At 41.3% G+C, this 15,771-nt stretch overlaps 1 protein-coding gene across 1 annotated transcript in view; it reads left to right on the top strand.

Moving 5' to 3' along the window:
* tmem101 (transmembrane protein 101) overlaps positions 1-3,693 on the top strand; it is a 14,637-nt gene extending 10,944 nt beyond the window's left edge. The window contains exon 4 of the mRNA XM_028818725.2: positions 2,954-3,693. Coding sequence (XP_028674558.1) covers positions 2,954-3,262 — 309 coding nt within the window. The 3' untranslated portion in view covers positions 3,263-3,693. The remainder of the gene's footprint in view (positions 1-2,953) is intronic.
* Positions 3,694-15,771: the final 12,078 nt, after the last annotated feature.

Here is a 15,771-nt window from a genome sequence, read left to right as displayed (position 1 = left end):
AGTTGCGAGAAGCAGATCATGGAATGTTGCATAGTTTACTATCAAAAAAAAAATATATATATATATATATATATATATATATAATATACACACACACATATCTACTGTATGATTTTGTGTCACGTTTTTTGTCACGCTTTAAATCGGGCTGTCATGTCATCACTCCTAGCTAGGCTGTAATCTGCTGGTCCCTTGGTAAAGAACTGAATGAGCATACACACTCGCACACAGCTTTTTATATTTTAACTTTTGCAAGCAACCTGTGATTTAATGTTTGTCTTGTAGAACTTTCAGTTCAGCCTTCTGTCTAAGCTTCCTCATTCTACATATATGAAAAGCCTCAACATTTAATATTAATTTAGTATCTAATTAGCTTTCATTTTAAACAGCTCCCAAAATAAGGAGAAGACGTGTACCAGGGTTCTCCACTAGATAGATAGATACTTCATTAATCCCAAGGGGAAATTCACATACTCCAGCAGCAGCATAAGGATAAAAAAACAATCTACTATATAAAAGCGGTCGGGATTGTCCTTCGGTCCCATGAGTGCTACGCAGGCGCGGAGTTTCATGCACGCCCCGTCCATTTTGCAATGTACGATGGGATTTGTAGTTTCGTTTTTCCAGGTAAAAGATGATTTTCTACTCCAGACTGTGCGATATATCTACTATATAAAAGCGGTCAGGATTGTCCTTCCGTCCTGTGAGTGCAAAGCGTAGCGGTATTCCGCTTATCACAGAATTACTACTTGCGGCTTGCAGTACGAAGCGACGCGATGTGAGCAGAGTTCTGGTGCTCCCATCGTTCCCTTGTTTTTGTTTGCGATGCGCTGGAAAAATAGACAAAATTATGTCTCTGGAAATAATTAATGTTGATGGAGTACAAATGCCTCTCCGCGTAGTAAATATCAGGGGAGATGGTGCTTGCTTATTCTCATCTATAGCTTATTTAGTGCATGAAACTCCGTCTTTGGCGGTACAGATTTGGGATGACATTGTACGACTTTGGACAGGCACTCGAGGGGATAAAAAACTTTGGTTTTTTGGAGATGTTATGAATGGGCACTTTGATGTTCTCATTCCCTACACTTACATGCCTGATGTACACATGGAGCGCACACAAATTGAGGATAAAAATTGGTCGCCTTAAAAGGCGGGTGAGCCTAGTATTAAATTTAAAGAGTGATAACAATGCAGGTATAACAGACAATAACTTTGTATAATGTTAACGTTTATCCCCCGGGTGGAACTGAAGAGTCGCATAGTGTGGCGGAGGAACGATCTCCTCAGTCTGTCAGTGGAGCAGGACGGTGACAGCAGTCTGTCGCTGAAGCTGCTCCTCTGTCTGGAGATGATCCTGTTCAGTGGATGCAGTGGATTCTCCATGATTGACAGGAGTCTGCTCAGCGCCCGTCGCTCTGCCACGGATGTCAGACTGTCCAGCTCTGTGCCTACAATAGAACCTGCCTTCCTCACCAGTTTCTCCAGGCGTGAGGCATCTCTCTTCTTTATGCTGCCTCCCCAGCACACCACCGCGTAAAAGAGGGCGCTCGCTACAACCGTCTGATAGAACATCTGCAGCATCTATGCTACCATGTGAGATTTAAAGATAAACTGAGAAATGTAATGCTAGATGTTCCTGTTGTCTTTTGTGGTAATTGGCTGGTTTGACATATAATCGGCACCCATTATCCTTATATATAATTTGATAGTATCCGTATGTATGGCGTTTGCGTCAATACCCCGTATGTATGGTGTTTGCGTCAATACCTCGACTCAATACAAGTTAGAAGCAGGAGTAATGACGGCCGGGTATTAACAACGGTTATTGTTTACATTTTAGCCGATCTCGGATCTAAAATGAGTGACGATCGCAATGGGGCCGCGGAAAGGATGTGTAGGAAACGAAGTCACGTGACTGACGAGGAACATAGACTTGCTAATGTGGCCAGATGTACACAACATGCACAACAAACGGATAAGCAGTGTGCGGCTACTAACGCTGAAAGAAATCGTGCAGATCGGACACAAAGGACAGATGAAGAATGTGCGCTACAGAATGCTACTAACGTTGAAAGAAATTGTGCCAGCCGTGCACAAGTGACTGAAGAAGCTCGAGCAGCCGCAAATGCAGCACAGGTTGAAAGACATCGAGCAGCCCGTGCCTTGCGGCATGAAAATGCTCAGCGGCACGGCATTGCCATGTGCAATCACACAGATATTACTGAGGACGAAGTTCCGGAGCACCACTCTGGCGCATTTGACAACCTGTGCAAACATTGCAACTCATTCAACTTCACCTGTGAGAGCAAGCAAGGTACAATTGCTGCCATAAAGGTTGGAATTAATCCTTACAGATACCCTGACAGGTTTAAGAGCCTGTTGACATATTTAGACCCAAACTCCAAACACTTCTTGGAAAATATCAGAAAGTACAACAGTGCATTAGCCTGTGCATCCATGGGCACACAAATATCCCTGCTTCCAGGCCATGGTCTATATTGTTACAGAATACATGGCCAAATATACCATCAGTCTGGACCCTTGCACCCCGGAGAGGGTGAAACACCAAAATTTGCTCAAATGTATACATTTGAACAAAATCATTTCGGGCACTTAAAAAAACAAATAATTCTTTGCAGAGAAAGTATTGCTTTCACAAACGTAGAATTTGTAGCCCGATTCGATTGGGCTCCCAGTCGCTAGTTTAAAATAAAAAGAACTTCAAAACTGCTTGATTTATGTATCTGCTTAACATAATGCAGTGGAGTGTTTTAACATTTACTTACAACACACCACCTTACTTAACACTTGTGTTTATTCAGTTAATTTAGAGTGATTTGGGTACATTTGTACAAGAACATAATTGTTTGAATTTTCTGCATTCTTTTATTCTCCTAGTTCTCCATAGGCTGGTGTTAATTGTTCTTCTTTTTTCCCCCCCTCCTTAAAGGCCTACTCTCTGCAGCACAGTCAGGAGGATCGACTGGCCTACTTAAACCACATCCCTGGTGGTGAAATTACCCTGCAGCTTCTGTTTGTCCTCTATGGTGTGGTGGCCTTATCATTCCTTTCAGGTTACTATGTCCGCGTTGCTGCTCAGATCCTCTCAACTCTGCTTCCGCTCATCATACTCTTTATAGACGGAAATATTGGCTACTGGCACAACACTCGACGTGTGGAATTCTGGAACCAGTTAAAGTTAATGGGACAAAATGTGGGCATCTTTGGTGCTGTACTCATCCTTGCTACTGACGGATGACCTAATCTGCACGTAGCTCTGACCACTTCAACAGACTTGTCCAGTTTTTTTTGGGGATTCAGTCAGTTGTTTACAGTAGCACTGCACAGTTCTCATAGGAGTCAAACACTCTCCTTCAGGGAAATGTACTTTTCATATTCAATAGCTTTGAGCATGTATGGCAAAAGAGCAAGATGAAGATGTTGAAATAGCTGACAAGCGCCTATTAGACACGGGCTGTTCTTTGCTTTAATTGATGATTGCATGGTGGTCTTTTTTTTATCAGATTGTATTTGTCATTTCCACTCTCTGTATGATTTTAAATTTATAGCTGATTTGATTAATTCCTACAGCATCCATAGAAATGTTTGTCAGCAATATCTTGAATTTAGATGAATTGGGCAGCTTTTTAAGGCTTTCTTAAATATCCGATAAAGTGACCTTTCACAACATTAATGTGTGCTGCTGCTCAGGAGAAAAGTGGTGACGTATAGTGAAGTATATTGCTGCTCTTCGCAGTGCTGGATTAGTGACACGCAGCTTTGCCATTCAGTTATGGCTTTATCATGAAATGAAAGAAAAGAAGATGCATTGTATCTTCCTCAAATGATAAATGGTGCAGAAATGAACAGGCATTTGTGTGAAGACTGGCTGATTGCTTGGGGAGCAGGTTAAGTAATGCATTTTCCTGCTTTCAAAATTTGTAGCGATTTTTGCAACAAAGACATCTGAATATGTAGGATTTGCGTGGATACTGCATTGACATGTGTGGTATGTTGGGCCTGGCATCACTTTTGACTGGCACAGTCAGAATTTTGGCAGCAGGAACCTATATATAGGTGTGTGTGTATGTATGTGTATGTATGTATGTATGTATATATATATATATATATATATATAATATATATATATATATATTTATATTATATATATATAATATAATTACGGGGCGGAGTGGTGGCTCTGAGGCTAAAGATCTGCGCTGGTATCCAGAAGGTTGCCAGTTTGAATCGCTGTCACTGCCAAAAAGAGATCCTATTCTGCTGGGCCCTTGAGCAAGACCCTTAACCTGTAATTGCTGCAGGGGCGCTGTACAATGGCTGACCCTGCACTCTGACCCCAAGGGGTATGCGAAAACTAGCAAATTCCTAATACAAGAAATTGTACAAGGCGAAATAAAGAACAAAAAATATATATATATGTATATATGTGTGTTACGGCCAAAACCCGAAATCGGCCATTTCCCGCTTTGGCTGATGCCGCTGTAAATTGCCCAGCCAATGTCCGATCTTTTCCTCAATTTTGGAACTTGGCCAGCCAGTTTGCAAAATAGTATGGGGTAACCGGCCAAAGTCGGAAGAAAAAAGGCATGAGCAGTGATTTGTTGCGCACTTAGTAGTGCAATTGCATCGAGTGTAGCCTTGGCGGCTCTTGTTCAGAAAGCAGACACCACTTGGTTGTTTCACAATAATTAAGATTAGGTATATAAGTAGGTTTCACATTTCTGTTATTTTAGCCCTAAAATAGTGACTTAACATCAGGGACTCTCTGCCAAAATGTGAAATGACTGGCCAATTCGGGAACTGGCCGAACTTAGGGTTTTGTCCATAACGTGTGTGTGTGTATATATATATATCTATATCTATATATATCTATATATCTCTATATCATATATAGATATATATATATATAGATAGATTATATATATCTAATCTATATATATCTATATCTATATGTATAAAGGGGCGGCGCAGTGGGTAGCGCTGCTGCCTCGCAGTTGGGAGACCTGGGGACTTGGGTTCGCTTCCCGGGTCCTCCCTGCGTGGAGTTTGCATGTTCTCCCCATGTCTGCGTGGGTTTCCTCCCACAGTCCAAAGACATGCAGGTTCGGTGGATTGGCGATTCTGAATTGGCCCTAGTGTGTGCTTGGTGTGTAGGTGTGTTTGTGTGTGTCCTGCGGTGGGTTGGCACCCTGCCCGGGATTGATTCCTGCCTTGTGCCCTGTGTTGGCTGGGATTGGCTCCAGCAGACCCCCGTGACCCTGTGTTCGGATTCAGCGGGTTGGAACATGGATGGATGGATATATGTATATATATATATCTCTATATATCTATATATAAATAAAATATGAGGTGTGATAAAAAAAATACGGTGAATGTTTTTAAAAAGAAACATTTATTGCAGTAAAAGATTTACAACTACTAGTCACCCTCAAAATACGCTCCTCCACTTCAAATGCACTTCTCCCAACACTCCTGCCACTTTGCAAAGCCGTTCTGGAAGTTTTCTTTCGAGAGTGAATTTAGTTGGGCTGTCGTGGCTGCCTGGGTGTCCTCAATGGTTTGCCTTTCATGGTCATTTTCAATTTGGGGAACAGCCAGAAGTCACACAGTGACAGATCCGGCGAATAAGGTGGATGAGGACACAGCATAATGTTTTTTTATTGACAGAAATTGTCGTACTAGAAGGGATGTGTGACAAAGAGCGATGTCATGATGAAGAATGAAAACGTTTCAACATTTTCCTCGGTTATTGATGTTGAAGGACGTCCTGATCTTTTCTCGTCTTCAGCTGAGTCAGATCCATTATAAAATCAGTCAAACCACTTGTAAAGAGTCTTAATTGTCAGGGCAGTGTCACCATAAACCGATTTTAACATCTGATGGGTTTCCTGAGCTTTTTGCAATTTGAAACAAAATTTCATGTTAATGCATTGCTCAATTATAAACGACATTATTAATAACAAACTTGAAAACCACACTTGAATTCAACAGTGGCTCACAAACGACTGACAGGATCAAACAAGATGAAACTCGTCACAAACTCTGCTGTAGATTGGACCTGTCAGAACCGGCATTGAATTGCTTTGCGTTGCTCTTGGATGATGCTCTGCATCAACATTCACCGTAATTTTTGATCTAATTTTGCCACATATGGTACATGTGTTGAACGTGATGGCGAACAGGTTGAGACATTCCTGTAAATCATCTTTCACGTTTTCATGTTTTGTGAATAAATTGTTTCCGCCATTCAAATGTTAATATAATTTTGACTCGCCCTGCATATGTATGTGCATGCAAAGGGACTGGTGCCCTGTTCAGGAATTATCCCTGCCTTGTGCCCACTGACTGCTAGGATAAGCTCCAGCTTCTCTGTGGCCATGCCCTGGATAAGTAAGTTAAGGAAATGAATGAATGTAATACATATGTAATATCCAAATGAATTATCATGTCCAGGTCATTCTATTAAGATTCACCCAAAAAAAAGTTATTGCATGGCTTTTAAAAAAATATGAAACTTTTTTAATTCATTTGTTTGAATGATGGACAAAAAAAAAAAAAAAAGTTAAACCCCCATTTTAGCATTCTGAAGCCTTTACGTGATGTCACATATCTCCTAAACCAGTAAATGTTTAAAGTGGGGACTTTTTCACTTATATGCTCTGAAATCTATCATATTCTTTACTTTATAACCCTTTAAAATTGATGATCAGATATTTATTTTTCAGGTTTTTTTTTTTAAAGCAGCACAAAAACAAATTACAAAAATTTGAAATAGTTACGCCATCATGGGTTCCCATTTCTCTATATTTGAGAGAAATCTTATTTTCACATTGTTTGCAAGTAACTTTGTTGGGGCAAGGTATAAAAATGTGATTGCTGTTTTTTTTCTTTATTAATATCTATATGATAGTATTCCACCCATCAAAAAAGTGGTTATTGTGTTTAGCCTAGTTTTTGAGAGATACAGCCTGCTAGATAAGAATCTTTATATATAATACGCTACCGTGGCTGTCCGTTTGTCTGTCCCAAGATTTTAAATCTCCGGTAGCTCACAGACCGTTTGAACTATTGACCTGAAATTTGGTACACATACTACGTGACGATTGGCCTCCAAGGTTATTCCTCTTATTATTCTTATTTTATTGTAGAATCAACTCTTGGCAGCACGCAGCAGGGTGGCCGTGTGGTGCATGTGTACGGGCGCCATTCTCATTCCTACCACCTTCGTCGTCCCTTTCTCTATCTCTTCAAGCTGTCTCAAGAATGATTTAAGATATGAAGTGCCAGCTTAAGTGAAAAATTAAAGAAAACGTACTAAGCAATCGCAACACAAACACTGACTTAATCAGTTCTAACATAAAAAGATGCCGACGGAAGAAGAGAAGCTGCTAGGGTGGAGAAAAGAAGAGCTGCTCAAGAAACAGCAAACTAATGTTAAACGTACAGAGAGAATCTCAAAACTAGGAATGCTCAAGTCAAGCGTATTCACTGCACGTTCTCGTTACAGCAGTGCGCCGTTACTGGTATGTAATAATAGCATATTACATTTTCGTTCTATCATCACATTTTAAAAAATAACATTCTTAGCATTAAAATACCCAAAGAAAACTTTGTTTACATGCCTCTTTTATATAATATATATATATATAGTGGACCCTTGACTTACGAACTCAATTTGTTCACGAGGGCTGGTTATAACTCAAGTTGGTTGTAAGTCAAGACTATTTTTCCCATAAAAATAACGTAAATGCCCTTAATGTGTTCCGAACCGCCCACAGCAACACTTTACTTTTTTTAATAGAAAAGGGTTGTATAATGTGCATAATTTACCAAAAACACCAATACTTTTTCTAATGTACTAACCAAAAAGTTATAAAAGGTGCCTAGCCTACCAGAAACAACAATTTCATACTCTACTCACCATTTAAGTTGACATCTTTGGCTTGCAGGAAGGAAGGAAAAGGAGAATGAAATGGAAGGTGATTATTGTTTGGAAGGAGTTTCCTTATACAAATCTTTTCTTTGTAAAATTGTCGAGATGGTGGATTTCGACATGCTGTACATATTAGCGAGATCGGTCACACGAACGCCACTCTCATATTTCTACACAATTTCCTTCTTCGTTTCGATTGTGATCGCTTTCTTTACCTTCATTATCTTCGCACTGACCAAAATTACATCCACAAACACATGTATCTGGGCTCCGACTGACGCTTACAAATGCTTTCAGCTGTTTGTTTACAATCGCACAAGCGGATACACGTGACCGCATTCGGGTCATAATGCAAGATGTTGGTCGTAATTCAAAACAAAAATTTTGGTCATAAAGCAAGTTGTTCGCATGTCAGGCCGGTCATATATCAAGGGTCGACTGTATATATAAAGTCCAAGTGCTTTGTCATGTGGTGATGCACCGTCAGAGTGGGCTCCCAACCAACAACGACAACCAAAGGGCTTGGACTGCCGAGTGAAGAGGGAACGGACCACTTTACTCTCCCACCTTTCGTGGTGTACTTTAGGACTTCACCAAAGTACAGAATAGGACGGATTTCAGAGTATATGATGGGAGACGAACAATCCTCACTTTATGCTAAATCACTCACATATATCTATTAGTTCAGGAGATATCTGACATCTTACAAAAGCTTTCAAAGTCTGAACTTTTTGACGGTCACCATCTTTGATGAAGGCTACTAGGGAACAGGGTAGGGGAAAATTTCTTTAAATTTATTTTTAGCCATCAGTCAGACCTACAAATGAATAAGGTAAGTTTTGTTTTTTGTTTTTAAATCCTGTAGCACAGTACTTGGGTGGACCTCCATGCAATGACCAGTCCATACACAAATGTCTTTTTAACTCTTTCACAGCTGATGTTGACTTTTGTCAAAATTCACGAGTAGAGGATGGTAATCAGCTGTAAACTGCAACAAAACTCGCCCTTAAATTTTAGTTTGACTCTCTTTGCTAGAAGGAAAGTTACATGGCTTTGAAGATTTAACCTCGATTCTCTACGCGTGCATGAGTAGTGAAGAGCAAAATCTCTAAAATGGCACAGACATCTGGCGAGAGACCAAAGTGAATGTGCAAAGCAACGTTTTACGTAGTTTCATTGAATACGACTCTGACCGGTCAGACTCCAATGAGTTTGATACAAGTGATCTGGAGTTGGATATCAAAAACGAAAGTGAGGTTCCGGCATCATCTGATCGTGGTGCTGAACACTTTCGTGTAGCTGGTGTGCCCAAAGCAGCTTTTGCCTGGGAGGACCACCACTTATAATGTCAAGACATACAAACTATATTGCGTCACACTGCAACCGTCACCACCACCCACCTGCTGTGTGAAGACAGCCGGGCAGCTGGCCCACCGTGCATACCAACGAGGTGCCCCCCCCACACAGCCGCCGGAGATGCCGAACATGCGCCCACAGCAGTCGCAGCACATAGTTTTTTATGTTGACTTGTGTGTGAAGCCTTTGCTTTGTGTTTTTTCTTTTTTTGGAAAAAATGTTCAGCCTTCAAAGAGTTAAATATAATTTATATTTATAAGTTGTTGTCACTTTTTTTTCCCAAATGTAAAGCTCTACATTTCTAAAACACCATTTTTTAATTTCTGAAACTGAATTTAGCAAGCGCTTTCTTCAATTGGTACATTTTATATTTGATTTTTATTCTTAAACACAGAGGTATAACCTAAACTGTGTATTTGCCTTTGCATTAGATTTCTGTCTTTTGTAACATTTGTTCAAAAGCTAACTTGTTCTTACATCCAAAGCTTTTCATATTAAACTGTTGACAATATGCATCTTCATGATCAGTGAAGTCCCATCCATCCATTATCCAACCCGCTATATCCTAACTACAGGGTCACGGGGGTCTGCTGGAGCCAATCCCAGCCAGCATAGGGCACGGGGCAGGAAACAAACCCCGGGCAGGGCGCCAGCCCACCGCAGGGCACACAGACACCAAGCACACATTAGGGACAATTTAGGATCACCAATGCACCTAACCTGCATGTCTTTGGACTGTGGGAGGAAACCCACGCAGACACGGGGAGAACATGCAAACTCCACGCAGGGAGGACCCAGGAAGCGAACCCAGGTCTTCTTACTGCGAGGCAGCAGCGCTACCACTGTGCCGCCCTCGGTTAAGTTCCTGCAGAAAATGAACGCAGCTCACTTTATGTTCAGAACGCTCTCTCGTTTGTACTCTGAAAGTGAGTTTAGGCGTGCTGCAAAGAGATTTTTGCAGTGAAGCGCCTTCATTTTTGAAATGCCACCAGGAAGCCTTTTTTTATTTTTTGCTCTACCTAGGAAGGGCTTCAGGCCTTGGCAGAGTAGTAGAACTGAATCTCAAAACTGAACTGAAATTTGCCAAAATAGGCTTCACAAAGGTGTTGGACTGCCAATGAACTTGCCAAAAGTGAGATTGGTTTGGAGAACGTTCAAGAAGCCCCTTGTATTTAGGGGCGCCGCGTCCTTAAACTGTACTTCTAATTCTCTGTGGTGGGACATTAATTTTCTTCTTACTGTATGCATATAAATGGCAGCTATATATTTCTTACATATTTGTGCTTTCAAAGATGTACATTTTAATCTGGTGCAAGATGGTTGTCGCATTGTGGCTGGTTACATAACTAGGCATGCTGTATAATTAACTCATAAAAAGGAGACGTACGCATGTTACAGAAGAGCAGCCAGGCAACCATTAACATGTCAAGTATTCTGTGGCATGCCATTAGTTGGGACTTTGAAAGTGTGCTGTAGTTTTACTCATTGTGGTAAAGCGAATCCTCCGATTATGCAGAGTCATCATCATCATCATCATCATATAGCAGACCTTGAAGTGCTTGTGACTAATGCCCCCTTTGTCTGCACATACTAGTTCATACACTGGCGGTCTATACTCCACAGCGGATCATCTTCTTCCATTTCTTTCTGTCCTCTGCATGTTGCTCTGTCACCCCCATCACCTGCATGTCCTCTCTCACCACATCCATAAACCTCCTCTTAGGCCTTCCTCTTTTCCTCTTCCCTGGCAGCTCTATCCTTAGTACCCTTCTCTCATTATACCCCTCATCTCTCCTCTGCACATCTCGCCTCTCTGACTTTGTCTCCCTACCATCCAACCTGAGCTGACCCTCTAATGTCCTCATTTCTAATCCTTTCCATCCTCGTCACACCCAATGCAACTCTTAGAGCTGGAGGTGGCAGAGTTGAAGATGCTGTCTCCTGCTTTCTGGTCAGTGCCACCGTCTCCAACCCATATAACATAGCTGGTCTCACTACCGTCCTGTAGACCTTCCCTTTCACTCTTGCTGATATCCGTCTGTTACAAATCACTCCTGACACTCTTCTCCACCCTGCCTGCACTCTCTTCTTCACTTCTCTTCCACAATCCCCGTTACTTTGTACTGTTGATCCCCAGTATTTAAACTCATCCACCTTCACCAACTCTACTCCCTGCATCCTCACCGTTCCACTGACCTTCCTGTCATTCACACACATGTATTCTGTTGTGGTGATCCTACTGACCTTCATTCCTCTCCTCTCCTCTCATATCTCCACCTCTCCAGGGTCTCCTCAATCTGCTCCCTACTCTCGCTACAGATCACAATGTCATCAGCAAACATCACAGTCCACGGGGACTCCTGTCTAATCTCGTCTATCAACCTGTCCATCACCATTGGAGATAAGAAAGGGCTCAGAGTCGATCCCTGATGTAATCCCACCTCCGTCACTCCTACTGCAGACCTCACTACTGTCACACTCCCCTCGTACATATCCTGTACAACTCTTACGTACTTCTCTGCCACTCCCGACTTCCTCATACAGTACCACGGCTCCTCTCGAGGCACCCAGACAAAAGTAATGAACACAAATCATCTTAGCTGAAACGATAGGAAGTGAAGCTGTGAAAATATTTCTTGAAACCCTGCAGCAGCTGACTGTGACATTAGCACATTTACAGTTCTGACCTTTGAACTCCGTTTTTTTTTTATTATGGCTCTTCTAGTATGCCCTTTAGGGAATATTACGTGTGTCACTTTAATTTCATTATCAGGTAAAACGTTTATGACCTGTTCATACCTCTAGATAATGATACAACATGCATTTTTAAAAAATATTGTAGTGTAAGTAATGCTTGTTCCCAATAATTTTACTGCAAGATTCCTTTTCAAGAATAAAAATAGACCATAGGGATGTGCTGTAAATACTGTATGACAACCTTTTAATCTGAATTTAAAAAAAAAAAATACACTAAATTATATACTCTGTTGTTGTTGTTGTGTTTTTTTTCCCCTAAACCTCTAAATGTTGCTTGTATATTCAATCCACAGCACATCCGCATCAAGTGAAAACATTTTGGGCTCAATCTTCTGTTTGCATAAGACATTAACTAGAAGTGTAATCACGTAAAGAAAAACATTGCTTTTATTAAACTATGACTAATTCTCAAACCTGCAACGAGTCAGACATCATGAGACGAGAAAAAAATGAGTCTATCAAACGTGAGACGGGGTTACAACGGTACTCTTTGAGACACACGCTAACAATCTGAACAAAATGGGAAAGCACAGCAGATAAAATCAACACCAGGAGGCCGAAAACTCGTTCTGTGTGTAAAGTGCTGGCCAGCAGCAAATAAGGTAGGCACTCGAAGAAGGAAAAGTTTCATCACTTGAACTGAAAGAAATCGTTTGGATCAAAACTGTTCAAGTTTTTAGTTTAGATACTTTATTAATCCCAAGGGGAATTCACATACAGTCATGGCCGAAATTATCGGCACCCCTGGATTTTTCCCAGAAAATGCACCATTTCTCCCAGAAAATTATTGCCATTACAAATGTTTTGGTATACTGTACACACGTTTATTTCCTTTATGTACATTGGACCAACACAAAAAAACAGAAAAAAAGCCAAATCTGACATCATGTCACACAGAACTCCAAAAATGGGTCGGACAAAATTATTGGCACCCTTTCAAAATTGTGGGTAAATCGTTTTATTTCAAGCATATGATGCTGGTTTGGACTCACCTGTGGCAAGAAACAGGTGCTGGCAATATAGCAGTCACACCTGAAGCCAGTTAAAATGGAGAAACGTTGACTCAACCTTTCTGTTGTGTGTCTGAGTGTGCCACACTAAGCATGGAGAACAGAAAGAAGAGCAGAGAATTGTCTGAGGACTTGAGAACAAAAATTGTGGAAAAATATCAACAATCTCAAGGCTTCAAGTCCATCTCCAGAGATCTTCATGTTCCTTTGTCCACTGTGCACAACATAATCAAGAACTTCACAACACATGGCACTGTAGCTAATCTCCCTGGACGTGGATGGAAGAGAAAATTTGATAAAAGACTTCAACGAAGGATAGTCCGAATGGTGGACAAACAACCCCAATCAACTTCAAAACATATTCAAGCTGTTCTGCAGACTCAGGGTGCAACAGTGTCAACTCGAACTATCTGAACAAAATGAAACGCTATGGCAGGAGAGCCAGGAGGACCCCACTGCTGACACAGAAACATAAAAAAGCCAGACTGGAGTTTGCCAAAATGTACTTGAGGAAGGCAAAATCCTTCTGGGCGAACATCTTGTGGACAGATGAGACCAAGGTAGAGCTTTTTGGTAAAGCTCATCATTCTACTGTTTACAGAAAACGGAATGAGGCCTACGAAGAAAAGAACACAGTACCTACAGTCAAACATGGTGGAGGTTCTAAGATGTTTTGGGGATGTTTTGCTGCCTCTGACACTGGATGCCTTGACTGTGTGCAAGGCATCATGAAATCTGAAGACTACCAAAAGATATTGGGGCGCAATGTAGGGCCCGGAGTCAGAAAGCTGGGTCTGCGTCAGAGGTCAGGGGTGTTCCAGCAGGACAATGACCCCAAACATACCTCTAAAAGCACTCAGAAATGGTTGAAGACAAAGCGCTGGAGAGTTCTGAAGTGGCCAGCAATGAGTCCGGATCTAAATCCGATTGAACACTTATGGAGAGATCTCAAAATTGCTGTTGAGAGAAGGCGCCCTTCAAATCTGAGAGACCTTGAGCAGTTTGCAAAAGAAGAGTGGTCGGAAATTCCAGTTGAGAGGTGAAACAAGCTTGTTGATGGTTATAGGAAGTGCTTGATTTCAGTTATTTTTTCCAAAGGGCATGCAACCAAATATTAAGTAGAGGGTGCCGATAATTTTGTTCAGCCCAGTTTTTGAGTTTTGTGTGAAAAGATATCAGATTTGGCTTTTTGTCTGTTTTTTTGTGTTGTTCCAATGCACATAAAGGAAATAAACATGTCCAAATACCACTCAACTCACTCATCACGAAATCTCCCGAACCGTGAGGACTTGGGACTTGAAATTTGGAATGTAGGTTATCCTTGGCCCATAGGTGCTCGCTAAGAAACGGTTTTAAAAATTTCATGGTCCAAGTGCGAAATTTCTTATAGTTTTTTAGACCCGTTTGTATGTCTGTCCGCTTTTCACGAGAGAACTACTTAACGGATTTAGATCGGGTTTTTTTTCTATAATTTGCTTGAACATTCCGTTGATTTTGCGACTTTCTCATCGTGCTAAGTATCAGAGTTTGCTTGCAGTACCGATTTATTAGCACGAATCCGAGACAGACGCAGCAAGCCAGAGCCCTCCTCACTCACGCGTCTGCCTCGGAGCGTAACCTTAACTCCGCTTAGTTAGTGAACGAGAGAACTACTTCACGGATTTAGATCTTTTTTTTCTATAATTTGCTTGAACATTCCGGTTGATTTTTCACTCATTGCGTTAAGAATCATAGTTCGCTTGCAATACCGATTTATTAGCACAAATCCGAGAGAGATTCATTGGGCCCTCCTCACTCATGTGCCTGCCTCGGGGCGTAACCTTAACTCCTCTTAGTTAGCGAATGAAAGAACTGCTCAACGGATTGAGATCTTTTTTTTTTTCTATAATTTGCTTGAACATTCCGGTTGATTTTTCGACTTCTCTCATTACACTAAGAATCATAGTTCGCTTGCAGAAGCGATACTGTATATTCGCGCTAATCCAAGACAGAGGCTGCGGGCCGAGTGGAGGGGGAAGTGTGACGTCAGGAGTGGGGAGCTGGGCGGTGCCCTCCTCACTGTCCTGTTTCACTAATATGCGGGCGAAGCTGCAGGGGATGGCTAATCAAATATAAATGAACCAGTAATGGCGCACTGCTGTAACAATAACGTGCAGTGAATCCACTTGACTTGAGCATTCCTAGTTTTCCTCCTCTTTCTCTGTACATTTAGCATTCGTTTGCTCAGAGGTTGATGCGCTTGCTTCTTCCTGAGCAGCTCTTCTCTTCTCCACCCTAGTGGACCGCTGCTTCTCTTCTTCTGTCGGCATCTTATTGTGTTAAAACTGATTAAGTCAGTGTTTGTGTTGCAATTACTTAGTATGTTTTCCTTAATTTTTCACTTAAGCTGGCACTTACAGTGGTGTGAAAAACTATTTGCCCCCTTCCTGATTTCTTATTCTTTTGCATGTTTGTCACACAAAATGTTTCTGATCATCAAACACATTTAACCATTAGTCAAATATAACACAAGTAAACACAAAATGCAGTTTTTAAATGATGGTTTTTATTATTTAGGGAGAAAAAAAATCCAAACCTACATGGCCCTGTGTGAAAAAGTAATTGCCCCCTTGTTAAAAAATAACCTAACTGTGGTGTATCACACCTGAGTTCAATTTCCGTAGCCACCCCCAGGCCTGATTACTGCCATAC

This window comes from Erpetoichthys calabaricus, chromosome 14 (assembly GCF_900747795.2).
Source record: "Erpetoichthys calabaricus chromosome 14, fErpCal1.3, whole genome shotgun sequence".
Lineage (NCBI taxonomy): Eukaryota > Metazoa > Chordata > Cladistia > Polypteriformes > Polypteridae > Erpetoichthys > Erpetoichthys calabaricus.
Note: the sequence above shows the minus strand (reverse complement) of the source record. Positions and strands in the feature narration are given on the sequence as shown.